The sequence below is a fragment of the Octopus sinensis genome, linkage group LG2 (genome assembly GCF_006345805.1).
Source record: "Octopus sinensis linkage group LG2, ASM634580v1, whole genome shotgun sequence".
Classification (NCBI taxonomy): domain Eukaryota; kingdom Metazoa; phylum Mollusca; class Cephalopoda; order Octopoda; family Octopodidae; genus Octopus; species Octopus sinensis.
This window is the reverse complement of record NC_042998.1, coordinates 205362764-205385061: the sequence shown is the minus strand read 5'-3', so window position 1 is coordinate 205385061 and position 22298 is coordinate 205362764. Positions and strand designations below refer to the sequence as shown.

At 39.5% G+C, this 22298-nt stretch overlaps 1 protein-coding gene across 4 annotated transcripts in view; it reads right to left on the bottom strand.

Moving 5' to 3' along the window:
• LOC115231653 (radial spoke head protein 3 homolog) overlaps positions 1–22298 on the bottom strand; it is a 71010-nt gene that overhangs the window by 31908 nt on the left and 16804 nt on the right. For all 4 annotated transcript variants that reach the window (XM_036500702.1, XM_029801628.2, XM_036500704.1 and 1 more), the window contains exons 4-7: positions 18918–19205; positions 13802–14005; positions 12035–12197; positions 4083–4312 (exon numbers count right to left, since the gene is read on the bottom strand). In XM_036500702.1, the coding sequence (XP_036356595.1) occupies positions 4083–4312; positions 12035–12197; positions 13802–14005; positions 18918–19205 (885 nt within the window). The remainder of the gene's footprint in view (positions 1–4082; positions 4313–12034; positions 12198–13801; positions 14006–18917; positions 19206–22298) is intronic.

The following is a 22298-nucleotide window of genomic DNA, read 5'->3' as shown; positions in this document are numbered from 1 at the left end:
TTGACAGCACTGATGTATGCAACCTCATTGGGTTGTATATCTTCAATGTCCTTAAGAAATTCCCTTCTGTCTTCTTTGGTCTCTACAGAGATGATGCCCTGGCCATCTCTAGAGGAGCCAATGGGTACACCCTTAGCTGTACTAAGAACTCAAATAGGGGCACAAACTGTTAAACCCCCCAATTTTTACTTTCTCTTTGACTTTCAAAAACATTCTTTTTAATATTTGGTAAGTTGGATCCATAGAAACTGGTTATATTTGAAATCACTCACTTTAACAAAAATATCAAACGTTCTCTAAAATAAACTTCTGTGCCTTTTCCAACTTTATTTTTTTTTTTTAACTATATATATATTTCTTTTTATTTATATTGAGGACATTACCATACATAAATGCCTCACGCTATGAGGGACTCTTAAAGTCAAAACTACCATATTAAATACAGTGTACCGAATGCAAAGGAACTGCAACTCTTAAAGTGAGATCTTTAAAAACAGATTTAAAACATCTTTAAAAGGAATAATTAAAATTTTTTCCCTTATGAGGTTTTTCATGCTGACTACTTAACTTAACTAAGTCATTCACTTCAGTATTCTGAGGTGTCATGGCGTAATCAATATACGTTCTTATTCATGGAGAATGTGAAGGCGGCGGCAGTGATGGCGACCTGGCAGATTGTTTGTGTTGGACAAAATGCTTGATAAATTCTTATAAAGATTTTAGCCTATTTTAAAATTCTATATATACACTAGCAGTATCGCCTGGCGATAATTCCTCATTTTAGAGATGAGGAATTATTTACATTATTTACATTGGACGGATATGTAAATAATGTAAATAATGTGTATGTATATGTTGGCATATCTTTATATATAAAAGTGAAGTTGTGTGGTGTCTGTCTCCTACGATTTAGATTCCTAACTACGCCCACATTTTGCGGTGCAGTTTAACCAAAAGCGAGTATCTTATAGTCGTGATTCATATCGAGCCCTTCTGGGTATTAGCGCACATCTACGATGAGTCTACGATTTAAAAAAAGTTTACCATCATTTTTTTCCATTTTAATGCATTTTTTTGCTATTATATAAGGGAAGTAACTCTCTAAAAATGCTTACATAGTTATTTCCCTTACAAACCCGAGCAACGCCGGGCGATACTGCTAGTCTCTATATATATATTTATATATGTCTTACGGAATCTCTAGAATGCAAGGACTTGAGTATACACAAGACGGATCAAAAAAAAAAGCACTCAATATTGAGTGTACAGTGTTACAACATATTTATGTCTATTAAAACTGAAAGTTCAAACTTTCGAACTTTGTTTTTCATGTCTCCAATCATCAGTCGAAACCTGAACAAAGAAAGTGGAAACGGTTGAAAGGAATGTCTGAGAAGCAACAGAAGCAACTGATTGGCCGAACATCTAAAACTAAATCGGAACAGATACAAATGTATCACCGATTGTTTTCAGTACCATAAAGAAAAAAAGAAAGAAAATTTTGGTTATTTAAAAATATATAAATAAACTAACACTGCTACAATTCCATCCGAGAACCTATCTTTGGCCAATTCCAAAATATCATTCACTTGTAAAACTACAAAGAAAGGAACAAAGAAAACAAGAGAAAGCTACACAATTCCTTCATGAAAAATATTCCAATGTAGAGAACATTCCAGATGGAATTTTCATTTCTAAAACCATGAAAGATGATTGGAAGCAGCCTATGACACATCCCAAATGCAAAAGTTAAACAGAAAACAAAGATAAAAGAGGAAACTGTGAGAAACCTCTCGTGTACAATGGCAGGTCGTCAGCTTTATGGAAAGTAAAGGTGCATAGCTTGGTGGTTCGGATATTTGGCTTACAGTGGTGAAGATGTGAGGTCATGAGTTTGATTGTGCCAGACAATTTATTTCACATATATTTCCTCGAGCAAGACACTTTATTTCACATTGCTCCAGTCCACCCACCTAGCAAAAATGAGTGTACCAGTAATTCAAAGGGGCCAGTCTTTTCACAGGCTGAATCTCTCTGAGAACAACATTAAGGATATGTGTGTCTGTGGAGTTCTCAGCCACTTGCACATCAATTTCACGAGCAGGCTGTTCTGTTGATCGGATCAACTGGAACACTCGCCATCTTCACCAACAGAAGGCCAGCTTTTTTTTTGCTTCTTTTATGGAAATTACATAATTGTTTAACTTTATGTAAACAAATACTCAGGATGTTGAGATATGAGTTCAACTGCTTCTTGTGTTGTAATACTAAAATCTTTCCAGTTAAACCAAGATGGCAATTCATTTTCTTTTTACTGTTGTCTTGTTTGTAATCAGGTACTGAGGCAAGGAGAGACCATTTTATATTAAAACTATTGTCATTATTTAGTTTTAATCCCCAAAATCTTCTGTGTGGATTAACCATCGAAGACTTGTGCAAATAAAATCCTTTTCTACATTTATTTTCAACTAATCCCCACGGAAGGTTTCAGTTGAGAGTCATCATTCAATTCCACCTTGGCCCCATGTATGAAGGGACCAGCAAGGACATTTTCATTAACAGGGCAGTTTTTAGGGTTTCTACAATTACACCTCTTCTCAGTTTTGGTATCGGTAATTCTAGAGATATATTTTGCATTAAGGCAACAGGGAATTTTCTGTGAAAGGTATTTCCCAAGACACCTGATGAAAGCTGGAGGGTATATCAGCTGAAATGTTGTGTTAACAACAAACAAGATAAGGACAAATATCCATCAAATGTAAATAATGTAAATAAGGCATTCCCTCATTGTGAGATTTAAAAATAGTAATTTTCTAATTTATAGATCAGTGAGTAGTTGTCACTTTGATAACCATATATTTCAAACAGGAATTTGGCAGTGACACCTCTAGCCAAACAATTATTCTGTGCTGATGAAGGGAAACAACCTGGAAATCGCAATACACAGATATTGTTTTGGGCTGAGTAGGGGTGCTAGATTCCCTTGTTCGAAAATATAAGGACACAGATCATGTTGTATAGCCAGCTGGAGACGATGTCTTCTGGGGCTAAATTACAGCAACATTCGTCCTAAACCAGGTCTGCCATGTTATGTTGGCAAACAGTCTTTACTCCAAAGTACTGTTGCTGAATATCTCTCTCATTGTGAGATTTACAATTAATAATTTTGTAAGGTGTTCTGATATCTACATTCCAATTAAAATGAAATGATTCACTTAAGAAACTTAATGACCATATTCGATCTAACATTTAACCTAAAAATTGGATTATGCCACAGGAGTTTTATATTTTTATTTCTATGATTGGGAATTACAGGAACTGGATAGATATTCCATCTGCTATGAAAATCTGCTGTGACTAAATACTTTGAGACAGAATTGTGAAAGATTTTAGAATTTAGCAAAAGCATCTCCATTTTAAGGATAAAGAAGATAAATGTCTACAAAGATCTGAGACTAAATTTCTGTGCAAATCTATGAAGAAAGTCTTTCAACTGTGGGTGGCTGTGTTTTTATACATCAAGGACAAGACTCCCTAATGAAGTGTTTCCCAACCTATCTTCTCCCAGGCCCCACTATAACGCTGTGGAACATAAGGTAACATTCTGACCAGTTATATACCTGTAATACACCACACGTCACTACATCCAAACATGACAGTCTCCCTGAGTTTGATCTTGCCACTGACTGATCATTAGCGCAAGTATTGAGTTCTATATTAGTTAATGTTTGCTCCATGTATAATATCAAACTGTATATATTCACTGCCGTTACATTGTGATATATAAATATGTATGTGTGTGCATGTGTATATAATACTTGTAGAGAGTACATTGACACACTTATAAATATACATACATGAATGAATACACACACACACAGCTGTTGTTTGTTGGTGTTGTTGTTGTTTAGCTCCAGGTCAGACCCAGATTAAGTAGAACTATAATAAAAAACATTCCAACCATAGCCCTCCAGTCGACTCATTTCCACGTAGTTATGTAGTTTAAGAGAACATGACAGTACAAGATTAGATGTGAAAATATCCCCACCGATGGAATTGCTCTGACCAAATTCTCTACTTACCTCACTCTCTTCAATCTGATCTTCCTCTAACTCTGTTCCAGATGGTTCCGGTGGTATTTTCGCCAACTCTTTCTCCTGCTTAAGGCGTTCTCCTAATCTCACAAAAGCTAGATTTCTCTCCTTGATCACGTGATCGATCATGGAATCGGCGATTCTGCAGATCAGTTTGCTGTTATTCACTTCTTGGTTAACATTCTGCATTAACCAGGGCAAGAAACCCTCTTCAATATCTGAAGAACAAAATAATAATGATGATGATGATGATGATGATGATGATTTCTTTAATTGTCATCAAGGGCCCAAGATATGGCGGACAATATCAAAGGATGAGCTACAACACACAGAATATGTGCGGTTTACATTGATCAAAGGAAAACATTAAAAGGTACAACAAAAGAATATGTAAACAGAAAAATAATAAATAAATAGAATGCCCCAAAGAAGGGCGCTTAGGTAATTCATGGAACCTGCCCCCAGGAAAAAATGTCCCAGGTTTTTCTGGTATCCTCAAGACATAAAAAGGGCCAGCTTCCAGTTTCTTTGCTCCAACTTCAAGCTCGTCCATTCAGCCTCACCTGCTCTGATGCAGTGGCAGGCAGCAGGTGCTACATGAGGGCAGGTGAGTAGTACGAAAACATCAATAGGACACTCCAAGTAATTAATTAATTAACCACATTAATTAGTAATATACAGAAAGATATAATTATTTATTGGAGTCTTTCATTGTATTTAACAGTAAAGAATGGGTTGGATGTAAAAAATAAAATTTTCTTGTAGATGTGTGTGGTGTGTGTGTGTGTGTGTGTATGTGGTGTGTGTGTGTGTGTGTGTGTGTGTGTGCACGTGCATGGATATATACTGTTTTACTCTTTTGTTACAGTCATTTGACTGTGGCCATGCTGGAGCACCACCTTTAGTTGAACAAACTGACCCCAGGACTTATTCTTTGCGAGCCTAGTACTTATTTTATTGGACTGTTTTGCCAAACCACTAGGTTAAGGGGGTGTAAACATACCAACATCGGTTGTCAAGCGATGGTGGGGGGACAAACACAGACACAGACCCAGGAAGACCTGTGATGAGATAGTGAAGCACAACCTTCGAACATTGGGCCTTACCGAGGCAATGACAAGCGACTGAGACCTTTGGAGATATGCTGTGCTTGAGAAGACCCAGCAAGCCAAGCGAGACCATAACCATGGCCTATGCCAGTGCAGTATAACCAGTCCATTAAGGTGGCGAGCTGGCAGAAACGTTAGCAGGCCGGGCGAAATGCTTTGCGGTATTTCGTCCGCCGCTACGTTCTGAGTTCAAATTCCACCAAGGTCGACTTTGCCTTTCATCCTTTTGGGGTCGATTAAATAAGTACCAGTTACGCACTGGGGTCGATGTAATCGACTTAATCCATTTGTCTGTCCTTGTTTGTCCCCTCCATGTTTAGCCCCTTGTGGGCAATAAAGAAATAAGTATAACCAGTCCATTTAAGAGTAGCCTTCAATCATTGGGCAATAAACTGTGCTTGCAAAGACCTGATAAGTAAAGTGAAGTTATTGTCATGGCCAATGCCAGCACTGCCTGACTGGCACCCGTGCCTGACTGGCACCCGTGCCAGAGGCATGTAAGAAGCACCATTCAAGTGTGGCTGTTGCCAGTGCTACCTGACTGGCTCCTGTGCTGGTGGCACGTAAAAAGCATCAATCAAGCGTGGTCGATGCCACTACCACCTCGTGCCAGTGGCATGTAAAAAGCACCCACTACACTCTCAGAGTGATTGGTGTTGGAAGGGCATCCAGTTGTAGAAACTCTGCCAGATCAGATTGGAGCCTGGTGCAGCCTTCTGGCTCACCAGTCCTCAGTCAAACTGTCCAACCTATGCTAGCATGGAAAGTGGACATTAAACAACAATGACGATGATATATATATATATATATATATATATATGCATATATATATATATATATATATTATATATATATATATATATATATATATATATATATGTGCTAGCGCGGAAAACGGACGTTAAACGATGATGATGATGATGATGATATATATATATATATATATATATATATATATATATATATATATATATATATATATATATATACGTATAATAGGGATAACCACTAATTGGACATCCAATATGCTAGAAGAAGATTACCTATGATCTAACTACAAAGAAAAGAATATTCTCTAGAGAAATTCAGCAAACACCAGAGCATAAGTGAGTAAGAGAGATGAAAATATACAAATATACAGAATTAATCATAGACCGGTTTCACCATTACTGATAATTACTTACATAATTTCTCGTCCATGGACTCTTCAGTACGATCGTTCCAATTCAATATAATATGTAGAACTATACACTTGTTGTCCTTATAAAATTAGACGTGTGCATAGTCCTACCGATTACATTGGGGTTATTTTCAAATGTCTAAGTTCTGGTGTGCTAAATTCCAGAAACAATTCTGCAGTAGATAATTCACTGCAGTTAATGTTGCCGGTTAGAGAACTTAATTATTTAAAATTTAAATAATGAGGGTGATAAATTGAATATTAATCTAATTAATATCAATTTAAAACCAGTAGACTAGCATATAGAAAAACCTGAAAATTCTGAAAAATTGTAATACATGCGTATAATAGGGATAACCACTAAGTGGACATCCAATATGCTAGAAATAGATCACCTACGATCTAACTACAAAGAGAACATTCTTTTCTTTGTAGTTAGATCATAGGTGATCTTCTTCTAGCATATTGGATGTTCACTTAGTGGTTATCCCTATTATACGCATGTATTACAATTTTTCAGAATTTTTCTGAATTTTCAAATTTTTTTATATGCTAGGCTACTGGTTTTAAATTCATATCAATTAAATTAATATTCAATTTATCACCCTCATTATTTAAGTTTTATATATATACTAGCTTAAGGTGACCCGCTCTACGCGTGGGTAAGAGTGTGGTATATATATAAATACAGATATATACACTTTGTATATATACATTATATATACATATTTATATATAGAACACACACACACACACATATTTAAATTAACTCAATAAAAATCTGATTCATAATATTTGTTCTCATGAGCGTTAGTTCCTTGAGAGAAATGTTGTACCTAAGAAGCATCAGTTGTGTGCAAGAGAGACGATTGCGCTGGTATGGTCATGTGGCAAGAATGGATGAAGATAGGTGTGCGAGAAAGTGCCAATCCCTAGCAGTTGAGGGAACCCGTGGAAGAGGTAGACCCAGGAAAACCTGGGACGAGGTGGTGAAGCACGACCTTCGAACGTTAGGTCTCACCATGGAAATGACTAGAGACCGAGACCTATGGAAGTATGCTGTGCGTGAGAAGACCCGGCAAGACTAGTGAAGCCATAATCCGTGGCCCCTACCTGGACGTAGTCAGTCCACCTGTGCATACCTTCCTGCTGTGATACTTGTGAAGACCTGTTGAGGCAAGTGAAAGTCAAGTCAAATTGAATCAAATCAAATAGATGAACATCAATGGAATTTGTATCCTTGTGGTACCAGTGCCGGTGGCACATAAGAAAACCATCCGAACGGGACCGTAGCCAGTACCGCATCGACTGGCCCCGTGCCGTGGGCACGTAACAAACACCATCCGATCGTAGCCGTTCGCCAGCCTCGTCTGGCACCTTTGTTGGTGGCACATAAAAAACACCATCCGAGCGTGGCCGTCTGCCAGCCTCGTCTGGCACCTGTGTCGGTGGCACATAAAAACACCATTCGAGCGTGACCGTCTGCCAGCCTCGTCTGGCACCTGTGTCGGTGGCACATAAAATCACCCACTACACTCTCGGAGTGGTTGGCGTTAGGAAGGGCATCCAGCTGTAGAAACACTGCCAGATCTGACTGGCCTGGTGCAGCCTTCGGGCTTGCCAGACCCCAGTTGAACCGTCCAACCCATGCTAGCATGGAAAGCGGACGTTAAACGATGATGATGATGATGATGATGATGATGATGGTGTGGTGGTGGTCGTGGCGATGATAATTCTCTCTTTGAATGCAGACAGACGTAGAGAGAGAGTGTGAAAGCGCTGTCGAAGGCGGTGGGGGAAGATATAGGATGCTGTGAAACGATGTTATAGAGAGAAAGTGAAGGGAAGGGAGGAAAGAGAGAGAAACAGAGGAAGACAGATACATAAAAGAATGAGAGGAGACTTGTCAAAATGTGTGTTTTTCGCCCTAGTAATCACACCTTTTAAGATAGGGATTTCTAACCTAGCCCACTCCCATGCTCACCTGTAAATTTTGGAGTCAATCCGACGGGATCTAGTGGCCTTTAACCCGTTCCAATGCCAAAACCAGACACTTTTCGCATTTCAGAATTATAATATAGACTAGCTTAAGGTGACCCGCTCTACGTGCGGGTAAGAGTGTGGTTGTTACTTTCTGTTGCTTCCTTTCAGCACGTAAAAAGCACCATCCGAACGTGGCCGATGGCAGCGCCGCCTTGACTGGCTTCTGTGCCGGTGGCACGTAAAAAGCACCAACCAATCATGGCTGCTGCCAGCCCCCCGGCACCTGTGCCGGTGGCACGAAAAAAGTACCCGCTACACTCACAGAGTGGTTGGTGTTAGGAAGGGCATCCAGCTGTAGAAACACTTCCAGATCAGACTGGAGCCCGGTGTAGCCTCCTGGCTTCCCAGACCCTGGTCAAACTGTCCAACCCGTACTAGCACGAAAAACGGACATTAAACGATGATGATGATGATGATGATTCTCCCTCTTTGTTTCTCTCTCCTTTCTCTCTCACTTTCCCACTCTCTTACTTTTCTTTTCTCTCGGACTCTTACTCTCTATCTTTATCTATCTCTCTCCCATTTATAAACAACAAAAGATCTTGAGTAAGTTGAGAAATAAAATATTTTGAAAGATCAATCATAAATATCAGGCAGTGACAACGGAAAGGTCTGCTTCAAGGCAGACAGCAAAACACTAACATTTAAAAGGGACAGACGAACTTGCGAGCTGAATAAAAATTTTTTAACGACGGACAGCAACGTATTGACAGTTTAACGGCTGGCGTAAAATTTTGAACTTGATGTAAAAGAAAATTCCTAAACACCAAGTTTTGAAGTGATTCTTTCTCACGATAGTAGACTCACCATGGCAGGCATTCAAAACTTCTTCATGATGGACAGCAACACATTGACAATTTAAAGGTTGACGCAAATTTTTTAGCTTGATGTAACAGAGAATTCCTAAACACCCGCTCCTGTAAATTTTAATCCCCTTCCAGCCCCATTTAAACCCCCTTTTCACATTTTGGTTAATATAACCTGATTTCATTCGGGTCTACTCGGGCCATGTTTTATAAGATGAGGAATTTTGTCCTAGAGGTTACGCCTTTCATTTGAGGAAAAAAATAGTTGTCATGCAAACTCGCCAGCACATTTAACATAGGTGTGCATATTTTCAGCTCAACCGACCACATAATGCACACATTATATATATATATATATATATATATATATATGTGTGGGTGTGTGTGTGTGTGTGTGTGTGTGTGTGTGTGTGCATGCATTATATATACAAATTATATATATATATATATATATAAATTAAATTAGAGATAAAACCACTATTAGGCAAATCAAACAGTGAAAAACATAAACCAAAACATAAAAATAAAAATATAATATACAAAATATATAAAATATAAAATTGAAACATTTAAATTATTTAAATTTAAAATTAAAATTATTAATTTATATTTATAATTTTTTAAAATATATATAACTATCAAAAAGTATTAAAAAGTTTAATATACATAAATACAGATATATACACTTTGTATATATACATTATATATACATATTTATATATAGAACACACACACACACACACATATAAATATCTGATTCATAATATTTGTTCTCATGATTGTGTGGTGGTGGTGGTGGCGATGATAATTCTCTCTATGAATGCAGACAGACGTAGAGAGAGAGTGTGAAAGCGCTGTCGAAGGCAGGGAGGGGTAGATATAGAACGCTAGGAAAAGGCGTTATAAAGGGAAAGTGAAGGGAGGTAGACACTGTGAAACGACGTTATAGAGAGAAAGTGATGGGAAGGGAGAAAAGAGAGTGAGTGATGGAGGAAGACAGATACATAAAAGAATGAGAGTAGACTTGTCAAAGTGCGTTTGTGGCCCTAGCAACGACACCTTTTAAGATGGGGATTTCTAACCTAGCCCACTCGCATCCTCACCTTATTTTACATGTCCCTGTAAATTTTGGAGTCAATCCGACGGGATCTAGTGGCCTTTAACCCGTTCTCAATGTCAAAATCAGACAAACAAACAAACTTTTCGCATTTCAGAATTATAATATAGATATATATATATATATACATATATATATATACACACACACACACACACTATGTAGTAGTAGTAGAAAAGACAGAGAGAGGACACAGAATGTCTGTAACGACGTTATAATGTCTGTAACCCACATACTGAAGTGTATTGATGAGTCGTGTCAGATAGTTGAGTGACCTTCCTTTGGCTGTGATCAAGAATGTCTGCAAAGGTAGTAGCAGTAGCAATGTCCTCCATATAAAGCGAGTACACCAAGCAGGGTCCCACCTGAGGGTCAGTCTTAGAAATACAATCTTAACTACGATGAAGTTGTATTTCCATCAGGAGAAATTCTCCATAACAATAGAATCCAAAGATTCCCGACGATCTTCAGATTCTTGGCTGCCAACAACTGAAGTTTGGTGGATTTGGGTCCAAAAACGATTCAACCACATTATAGGGCTCTGTTTAAGGAGTCAGTTTAGGTTTGGTATCTGGGTCTAAGGTGGCATGTGGATGGCACAGGTGTGCTGAAGGTTAGGAAGGAATCAGGAATGGAATCATTTATGTAGGGGTGATCATTTTTGGGGGTGACATCAAGTAAGTTTTTGATGCAGGGGTGTAGTTAGACAACACTGAATTGTGAAGAGCAACAGGATTGATAGAGTGTGCGGGTTAAAGGGGACACCAGAAACCCATGTTGAGGTGATGCAATCTAACAGGAAGCCATTGATCTAAGGGATGAATGCAGTGCATTGTGGGTAGTTTCACTGGAGATTTGCATGCTGGGAATGCTAAAAAGTTTTACAATTGTTGAGGATAATGGCATTGCTTTTAGCAAATATGTTGAGTGCAAGTGCCCACTAGAGTAGGTCTGCAGTGGACCTAGCTTAATAAAACCAGTAGTGGTGGTCACTAGGTGGAAGGGGAGAGATTCAAAGTAATGGATAAGATTATTGTAAATGGCTGCTCTCATCATCTTTGAGAGTATGAGAGTAATGAGGGTCAGTAAAGACAGACAGACAAATTGAAGAGTTTGGTAAGGACAGGGATGGCATTGGGTCTATTAGTTGAAGGTTATACAAGGGGCTACTGGCCCTTTATATTTGAAGTGACAAGAGGTGTTTGTTGTGGTGAATCTAGCAGAATAGAAAGTTTTGGAGAAGATTTAGTAATGTGGAGGGTTTGTCAGAGAGAAAACTGCTTGCAGAACCATTCTGTTTGAGAAATGAAGAAAAGGAAGAATCCACAAAATTGACAAAGTCTCTCTTGGCAAAGGACCAAAAGGATTAGGGGCAGTTTGTGAGGTTGGAAGGCTCACAGACAGTGCAATGTATTGAGGCATCGTTCACCATGTTACAAGAACTGCAGGGTCAGGTAAAAGGGTGAATTTCTCCAAGTGTCTTGTTCCTTTTGCTACAGGTTTATAGTGTGTGTAGGTTTTATATTTTGGCAAAAGATGTGTGAGAAAACAAATACTCGTTTGATACTTTTGAACTGATAAACTCCATGTGAGATTTGTTATGCCATAATACACAGAAACACTCTTGCTACTCTTGCATCCTAAATGCAATATAAAAGCAATTAAATGGAAACAGGCTGACTTACCTTTTTCAACTGGGTCATAGAAATAACCATTATCTGAAAGTATTGCAAAGACTGTGGGTACAAGATCCCTTAGGTAGCTCTGGGCAAAAGCCATGGCAGAAATCTTCTCAGCCGTTTCTTTCTCTCTCTTCATAACAGCAACTTGTTGTAACATTCTCATTTCCTGTTTTGGGGAAAAAAACAAAACAAATAAAAAATATATAAATGGTGATGATGATGATGATGATGGTTATTTCTTTAATTATCCACAGGCACATTGTTGGGGGGACATCACAAGGACAGGCAACAATTTGTATGGGGATTTACAGAGAGTATAGGGAGAAAGAAATGGGAAAGACAGTGATATGATGCAATCCCCCTGATACAGGAGAGACTCCAACAAGGGTCAATCAAGGAACACCACAGACCTAGAATCACCCTGACTACCAAAGTCACACGCCCTCACTCCTGTTCTCCAATCTACAAGCGCTTACTTAGAGTAGGACCATTCACTCTAACAGTTTTCGCCATAATCACCCATCTTTTCACAAAGTCATTGGGAGGCAGCACTTCTCTCTCCTCCCTTACTTTCCTTTTTGAGTGAAACTTTAAAACAGTTGATGAGAGTTTGACCAAAGAGGAATGTGTTTTTCCTCAATTCGTTCAGCTTCGTTCACCACATAACCTCTTTTACCTCTAGACAGAGGAACACCATCTTTCCTGCCTTGTGGTGGGAAGTGGAGCAGTCTTCACAACGGATTCGGCCAAGAGTCAGATTTGTTCCACACATGACAACAGTCGTTTGACATAATTCCAGCAATGAGTGCGTGCAGAACGGTTTCATTGCTCTGAGTGTGTCTCAGACAGTCCTGCCTGACAGCAAAATGTAAGGAAATTTTTTACAATTTCATCATTAATGGAGAATTTAGGATTATGGATCTGTTGCTGTTGTTTAACCCTGAGTCATCTCTGACTGATTAAGAAGTAAATCTAAGATGAAAGCCCTTCCAGCCAAACGTCCAAGAGTCTTGACTGACCAAATTCTCCTCATTCCTGATACCATGTTTAATTAACTTCATCCTCCTCCTCTGCTTCCTCCGTTCCTCCTCCTCCTCCTAGTCATCATCATCATCATCATCATCATCATCAACATCACCAATTAATGTCTGATCTCCATGTTGCCAGGGTAATTTGGACAGTTTGAAGGAACCTGGTTTCAAGGCCAGCTTTTGCATGGTTTCCAGGGTCAGACACCCTTCTTGATGTCAACAACCTAACAGTGTGTACTGGGTTCTTTTCCTGTACCAGTGGCACATATGAGGTTGCCAAGTAACTTCCAAGAAAAGAAAAGGAAAATCAAAAAGGAAAAAGCACCCCTCCCCCACCCACTCACTCAGGTAAGTTGGGTGTGGAGTGTTTGACGTGTGGGAAGAGGTGGCTTTATACCACTTGTTGTTTGGGGATGTTGAAGTATAAAAGAGGGAGACAAGATGTCTTGCTATAGTGAGGTTCCCTGGCAACCCCAGCACTTCACCTCATCACCCATATTATGCCCAGGCCTCACATTAAGCATTTCCCCAATCATTCTTCACCAGAATATCAGTCATCTGGAAATTCCCTGCAAGAGGCACATTAATCTCAGCAATCTCACAGACCCTGACAATTCCATGGGCACAGCTCCTTCCTCCAGACCAACAGGGAAAGAGGAAACATCCCATTCTACACCTCAACATCCCTACATTTCCTTGATAACAATAGATAAGTTTGATAACAATAAATAAGCTTTACCTTTTCTTCCACTTTTCTCCTGTTTTGCTCTTCCAGTCGTTGTTGCTCTGCAAGTTCAGCGTTACGCAACTCAATATATTGGCGCTGCTGCTTCCTCAGATTCGCCAATTCTTCCTCTTCCAATACTTCAATCAAAGACTGTTCAATTGTCTTCCCAACGAGCACTTCCAATATTGGTTGCACTTCGATATTGAAATCAAATAACTGGCCGTGAGAAATAAGAACAACAGACGTAGAGATATTAACAACACGTGGAAATAATGAGTTCAACTTTTGGGGGGAGCTGGGGTAAGGGAATTCCATCAAGCCCAAAAGGATGAAAGGCAAGTCAGCCTCGGTGGAATTTCAATTCAGAACATAAAGACAAATAAAACTGGACAAAGCATTCTGCCCAGCATGCTGACCATCCTGCAGGAGGATCACTTTAAGAGATGCATAAACAAAAATAATCAAAAACAAAGTTAAACAAGTTTTATGGAGGAAGAGATCTGAAAATTAGGAGAGCATTGTTCCCTAATACCTGCGGCGAACCAGCGTCCTGTCCAGGTGGGGATCCTATATGCCAATGTAACCAGGAAACTGGCCCTTGTGAGCCAATCATGGCTTGAGAAGGAACAAACAACAACACTATTCTCTAATGTTGCGTCCCCCATTGCCCTAAATATTAAACTTTCCTTCCCTAGGGAAAGCTGGCTTATTGGCGGATCCTGTTCTAAGCATAAGATATCTCCTTTACCACAATAAATTAAGTTACTCTACTTCATACATTGCGATAATTTCCTATTTACTGGGGGTGGGGGCTAACAGTACAGTGTGCATGGAACTTAGAGCAGATGTTTGTTAAAGGCAGAAGACATCAACCGTTGGTGCCACAATTCAGGTGATACACGAAGGAGTCATACCCAATGACTGGTGTAGCAGCATAATAGTCAACTGCTACAAAGGTAAAGGTGGCGCCCTAGATACAAATAATTACAGAGGTATCAAGTTGCTGGATGAGGTAATGAAGGTCACGGAGAGGGTCATAGCCCAACTAATTAGAGAGAGAGTCACTTTAGATGAGATGCAGTGTGGGTTCGTGCCAGGGAAAAGTACCACTGATGCTATATTCCTGGTAAGGCAGCTGCAGGAGAAATACCTAGCCAAAGATAAGCCCCTGTACCTGGCTTTTGTTGACATGGAGAAAGCCTTTGACAGGGTCCCCCGATCCCTTATCTGGTGGTCAATGAGGAAACTAGGGATAGATGAATGGTTAGTGAGAGCTGTGCGAGCCATGTACAGGGATGCCGCTAGTAAGGTGAGGGTTGGCAACGTGTACAGTGAAGAATTCCGGGTAGAGGTAGGGGTCTACCAAGGCTCAGTTCAAGCCCTCTCCTATTTATCATAGTCCTCCAGGCAATAACGGAGGAATTCAAGACAGGATGCCCCTGGGAGCTCCTCTATGCTGATGACCTTGCTCTAATTGCTGAGTCTCTATCAGAACTGGAGAAGTTTCAAGTGTGGAAGAAAGGATTAGAATCGAAGAGCCTTAGAGTCAATCTAGCTAAAACCAAAGTCCTAATAAGTAGGAAGGTAGACAAATCACAAACGCCTTCAGGTAGATGGCCCTGCTCGATCTGTAGAAAAGGTGTAGGTAGAAACTCTATAAGATGCACCAAGTGTAAGCTATGGACACATAAGAGGTGCAGCAATGTCAAAGGAAGATAGTTTTTGTATGTGGCAGATGCTCAGGAGCAATAAACACTGAAAATGCTCTGAGACCAACTTCTGCCACATTCCAGGGAGAAAAATTAGAAATAGTTGAAAGCTTCCATTACCTAGGTGACCAAGTCAGCAGCGGGGGCGGGTGTGCTGAAAGTGTAACTGCTAGAGTAAGAATAGTTTGGGCAAAGTTCAGAGAGCTCTTACCTCTGCTGGTGACAAAAGGCCTCTCGCTCAGAGTGAAAGGCAGACTGTATGAAGCGTGTGTATGAACAGCCATGCTACATGGCAGTGAAACATGGGCTGTGACTGCTGAGGATATGCATAAGCTTGCAAGAAATGAAGCCAGTATGCTCCGATGGATGTGTAATGTCAGTGTTCATACTCGACAGAGTGTAAGTACCTTGAGAGAAAAGCTGGATCTAAGAAGCATCAGTTATGGTGTGCAAGAGAGACGTTTGTACTGGTATGGCCATGTGACGAGAATGGATGAAGATAGTTGTGTGAAAAAGTGCCACACCCTAGCGGTTGAGGGAACCTGTGGAAGAGGCAGACCCAGGAAAACCTGGGACGAGGTGGTGAAGCACGACCTTCGAACTTTAGGTCTCACTGAGGAAATGACTAGAGTGTGAGACCCTTGGAAGTATGCTGTGCGTGAGAAGACCCGGCAGGACTAGTCAGGCCATAACCCGTGGCCCCTACCTGGGACGTAGTCAGTCCACTTATGCATAGCTTTCCTTCTTGGGACACAAAACTCTACTTGTGAAGACCTGTTGGGGCAAGTGAAAATCGAAATCAAAATCGATCAACATCAATGGAAATTGCAGCTGTGATACCAGTGCCGGTGGTACATAAGAGAACCATCTGAACATGGATGTTGCCAGCGCCACCCTGACTGGCCTTGTGCTGGTGGCACGTAAAATGCACCCACTACAATCACGGAGTGGTTGGCGTTAGGAAGGGCATCCAGCTATAGAAACATTGTCAGATCAGACTGGGCCTGGTACAGCCTTCTGGCTTCCCAGACCCCAGTTGAACCATCCAACCCATGCTAGCATGGAAAGCGGACGCTAAACGATGATGATCGTGAGGAAAGAATCTGCAGCCAGAAATATTCAAGAAGTCACTGAAATAGTCAAAGATTTCAAGAATTGAAACAAAACGATTAAAAAAAAAATAGCTGGAAAGAGAAAAGAATTCCTTGAAGAAAGTGTGGGAGCTGCAAATGAAGGGTGCTAGTTTGACACCCAAAACATTGTTCCTGTAATAATTGGTGCTCTTCAGTCTGGTACCCAAACTGTTATTTAAGGGACTAAAGAATAGTGGCATTGAGGTGTGTCTTGTCAACCAGCAGATAAATGCCATAATGCATTCTATGAGAATCCTGAGAAAGATTCTTGAGATGTGAGGAGACTTGTTGTCACTAAACCTTAAGATAGCATCCTTGCTAATTAAAGCAGTATGTAATAGCTTAATAATAATGATGCCAGGCGATTTGAGGGTGCAATGTAAGGGAAGAGAAAAGAATGAGAAATAGCAGCGACTGCGGGACGAGATTGGAAAGTTATGAGGAAAGTAAAGGTGATACCGGTGGTAACTGGAACAGTAGGAGCAGTTTCCAAGGGCTTTGAAAAACATATTAAGAATATTGGAGCTGCTGTCAGGCTGGAGGTGATCCAGAAGACAGCATTGTTGGGTCCAGCTCATATTCTTAGGAGAGTTATTGTCTTTTTGAGTCGCAGGAGAAGGCACTACTTGAAACCTTTGGTGATTTGTTATTGCCTGCTTTCAAGTAAAGAACAACTGATAATTAAGAACTGAGAGTCTTTCATAATAATAATAATAATAATAATTTTCTTTACTACCCACAAGGGGCTAAACACAGAGAGGACAAACAAGGACAGACAAATGGGTTAAGTCCATTATATCGACCCCAGTGCGTAACTGGTACTTATTTAATCAACCCCGAAAGGATGAAAGGCAAAGTCGACCTCGGCGGAATTTGAACTCAGAATGTAGTGGCAGACGAAATACTGCTAAGCATTTTGCCCTGTGTGCTAACGATTCTGCCAGTTCACCACCTTTAATAATAATAATAATAATAATAATAATAATAATAATAATAATAATGTTTGGCAGAAGGGCAGCGATCTAGCAGGGGGAGTTAGTCAAGTTAGCTCCACTACTTGACTGATAGTCTATTTGATCAACCCTGAATGAATGAAAGACAATGTTAACCTAGGCAAGATTTGAACTCAGAATACAAAGAGCCAGAAAAATGCTGTAAAGCCTTCTCTCAACACATTTTTAATGATTAATGATACTTCTTTCTAGCAGAGGCAGAAGACCTGAAGGGTTTGGTCAATCTTAACCCCATGACTTGACTGGAACTTTATCTTATCAACCCTAAAAGAATGAAAGACAAAGTTTGCCATGGGATTTGAACACAGAATGTGAAGAGCTGCAAGAAATAGCCACAAGACATTTTCTCTGCCACTCTAATAATTCTTAATGCTCTACTGATTCAGCTGTTCTCAATCGGGGTCCATATGACCCTTGGCAGGGTCCCTAGAAGATTTTATTAAAATTTATCTGTAATGAATTGTTCGAAAATACAAGGACACAGATCATGTTGTATGGCCAGCTGGAGACGATGTCTCCCGGGGCTAAATTACAGCAACATTCGTCCTAAACCAGGACTGCCATGTTATGTTGGCAAACAGTCTTTACTCCAAAGCACTTTTGCTGAATATCTCTCCTTGTCACATTTACAAAGAGTCATTTTCTAAGATGTTTTCACTTCGGCAATACATAAAAACTTTAACAATTTTTCTATACAATTTCTTATTAAGATTTAATCATAAAAATGTGATAGGAATGTTTTAGACATTGAATGGCTATGAGGACCCAGTCAAGTAAAATATGAACCAAAGGGGTCCACAGGAAAAAAAATGGTTGAGAACTATTGCTCTACTGAGCTCTGGTGCCAACCGACCAATCTCAAATAACAAATATAATATATGGACACAATTGCAGCGTGGAAGGTGTTTGTAAGCCATTTAAGAAACACACAAAGCCGTTAGATTCACTTCAACATTTAAGTTTAATTTGTCAAAATATTTTCGTTGCTAAAATCCGCGACCTGTTCACTGACAAAAATCCGATGCAGCACGGATTTTTGTCAGTGAACAGGTCGCGTTCTTAAAGCGGCGAAAATATTTTGACAAATTAAACTTAAATGTTGAAGTGAATCTAACGGCTTTGTGTGTTTCTTAAATGGCTTACAAACACCTTCCACGCTGCAATTGTTTTCGTTCCAGCACACGATCTCAGATCAAATCACTTGCTATGCGAGTACATCTCCGTAAAATAATATATGGAGCTATTGAAGAATTTGTTCAAAGATAAGACATACCTCTCCGTCAAGTATCTGTGTTGCAACATCAATTCCAGTTTTGGCTGGGACATACAAAGGTGTTGGAGGACGATCTAGAAAGTAATCCGTTTGGATGTCAACATCAGCTTCTTCAACACGGTCAGAGATTTCTTCAAGATAAAGCTCAGTTTGAACATCGATGTGTTTTCTACCGGGGACTGGTTCTGGGGTCAGCCTCTCAAACTGTTCCTTAGCACGTCTTCTTGCATTAGCTCTTCGCTTAGCTTCTTGCCGACGTTGGGCCTCGAGAGGATCTGGTTGAGATTGCTATAAAAATTTTTTTAAATATTATATTGTTTACATCACAAGAATTTTAAAAACTTCAAGAAAATGGTGAAACTTTTAACGGTGAAACTTGAAGCAAGATAAAGCTATGAACAACAGTATGCGAATCATCATCATCATCATCATTTAACATCTGTTGTCCATGCTGGCATGAGTCGGACAGTGTGACCAGAGCTAGTAAACTGGGAAGCTGCACCAGACTCCAGTCTGATTTCTATGGTTTCTACAGTGAATATTGGGTTTAAAAACTCTTTGGATAGAAAAGTTGATTTTTTTTCCTATCTAAAGAGTTTTTTTTAATTAAGCACATTTGTTTACTGTTGTTGTTTTCACCAACCAATTTCCAGTGCCAGGCATTAATCAGTTTGAGACTTTGCTAGAAGACATGGGCAAGACAGTCTTCTTAATTGCACAGCCATGCCTGGGGCTACATTTACTGGAACCATCCATAATCCACTACACTGTTTCAATGCTGTATTTTCTTGTTTGCAGCAACAACAACAACATCCTCCCAAACTCTCACTTCCATTCCCAACAACACAAAACCAAAACAACCGTATTTCTCTTTCCTTGAACAACTTCTGGAGACTTTCACCTCAATTCAGCTGTTTTTCCACCTTCTATGTGTAGACTAGCAGTATCGCCCGGCGTTGCTCGGGTTGTAAGGGAAATAACTATATAAGCATTTTTAGAGAGTTATAGCCAAAAAATAGCAAAAAAATGCATTAAAAATTGAAAAAAATTAAGGTAAATTTTTTTTTAAATCGTTGACACATCGTAGATATTTTTAGAGAGTTACTTCCCTTATATAAAAGCGAAAAAAATGCATTAAAATGGAAAAATATGATGGTAAATTTTTTTAAAATCATAGACTCATCGTAGACATGCACTAATACCCAGAAGGGCTCGATATGAATCACGACTATAAGATACCCGCTTTTGGTTAAACTGCACTGCAAAATGTGGGAGTAGTTACGAATCTAAATCGTAGGAGACAGACACACAACTTCACTCTTATATAAAGATGGTTTTTTTTTTCAGTCATAGAGTTAGATTTATGAAGGTCTTCAGTAGAAAATCCTTCGAATTCTGACTCGCTGCTTGATATAATGAAATTCGTATCCAATTTTTGTCAGAATTACAAATTTTGAAAACACAATAGGAACAAATTTCGGAAAAAAATCTCCCATAATTCACGGAATTAAAATTACACTTCGATTTTTGTACAAAACTGTATTTGAAGTGTTTACGAAGTATAATACGTGTTTTCACAAATGTACTAAAGAGATTTGCTCTGATATTCTCATTTAAATATGAATAGGTAAATTCGGGTGGTTTGGTAACGAAAGGGTTAAACGGATGCATACATTTATTAATAACTATATATAAGTGTCGTCTGTTTATACATAAACACTGTTTCATACTTTCAGTTTAGTCTTCCTCATATCACTCTGTCGCTATTTACTCTCTTCCAAGAACATTTTCACTCACTCTTATCTCTTAGCTTGCCATACATTTTACTCATGTATCTATCAGCGTGATAGACAGAAACAAATATTACATCGTCATCGCATTCTATTGTCTACCTGTCAACACACTCACAGTGAATTAGTTTCACTTTATTCGTTGCACACTGTGTGTGTGCGTTTGCGTGTACTGTAAACCAGACTAAGAAAAGCATTTGACATACACACCAGAATGTGAGTTTTCTGTAAATTTTGCTTAATTAGAGTTTAAATTTTAAAAACTGGACCTGGCATGACCCGATGCATTCTACTCTTAAAAATGCTAGGTAAATTGTAATTGAAGAAATCCTATATTGTAGATTTCTATAAGTGACAAAGGGAGGCAGATAAAATCTGCCTTTTATAATAAGAGATGAATACCTATGTGTATTCATCCAATAATACAGTATCACCTCATGAAATGAATCAATGATGATGATCAACCAGATGCCCATGGATGATACTAACTGCAAGGATACTGACTCTGATGTCAAAATCATGGGATTTGTGGAAAAGGGTGAAGTGATGTGTTAAATATTTATAAATGCCATCCTAGAATTATTGTTGTTGTTGTTACATTTATCCTGCATTATATCGGTCCAACCATGATGCAACCCTGAAAATCGGACTCACTGGTCAGTCTCATTAGTTGGTAGCTGGCATAATGAAAAGGAGCTTTATTTGCATATCGTTAGCGTTACCATAAACGAATTTAAAAGACGTGTGTGTATATGTATATGTGTAAATGTGTGTGTGTTTCTGAATCATCATCATCATCATCATTTAGCGTCAGTTGTCCATGCTGGCATGGGTTGGACGGTTTGACCAGAGCTGGCAAGCTGGAGAGCTGCACCAGGCTCCAGCCTGATTTGGTATGGTTTTCTACGGCTGGATGCCCTTCTTAATGCCAACCACTGTAAGGGTGTAATGGGTGCATTTACGTGCCCCTGGCACAGGTGCCATTTGTGTGACACCAGTATTTGCCATGAGTGTGTATATATATGTTTGCTTTTAACAAATTCTTTCGAATGAAGTCGCTTATAGTATTTGTTTCACCCAAGTTGCAAAGACAATCCCTTGTTCCTCTGACTGCCCTAAGTACTGGGACCCAATAACAGGGATCCTCAGCTAAACCTGTGACTGATGGCACAATAGTTTGGCAAAGTGGGATCTAAAATAAACAAACATAGATTCATAACAACAATCAATAATATTTCTTAATTAAGATTTAACTCATTAGCATTCAGCTCACTCCCTATGAGCGTGTAGTGAAGGCCCTTTGGGTATTTGGCTGACAATCGTAAGGTCATGGGTTCAATACCTAGCAGCATGTTGTGTGCTTGAGCAAGACCCTTTACTTCACCTCCCTCCAATCCACTCAGCTGGTAAAAAACGAGGAGTACCTGTATTTCAAAGGGCCAACCTTGTGACATCCTTTGTCATGCTGAATCTCCCTGAGAACTACATTAACGCTACATGTGCATGTGGAGTGCTCAGCCACATGCACATGGATTTCACGAGCAGGCTGTTCTGGGAAGCAACCGTAACCTTCATCATCACAATCGCTGGA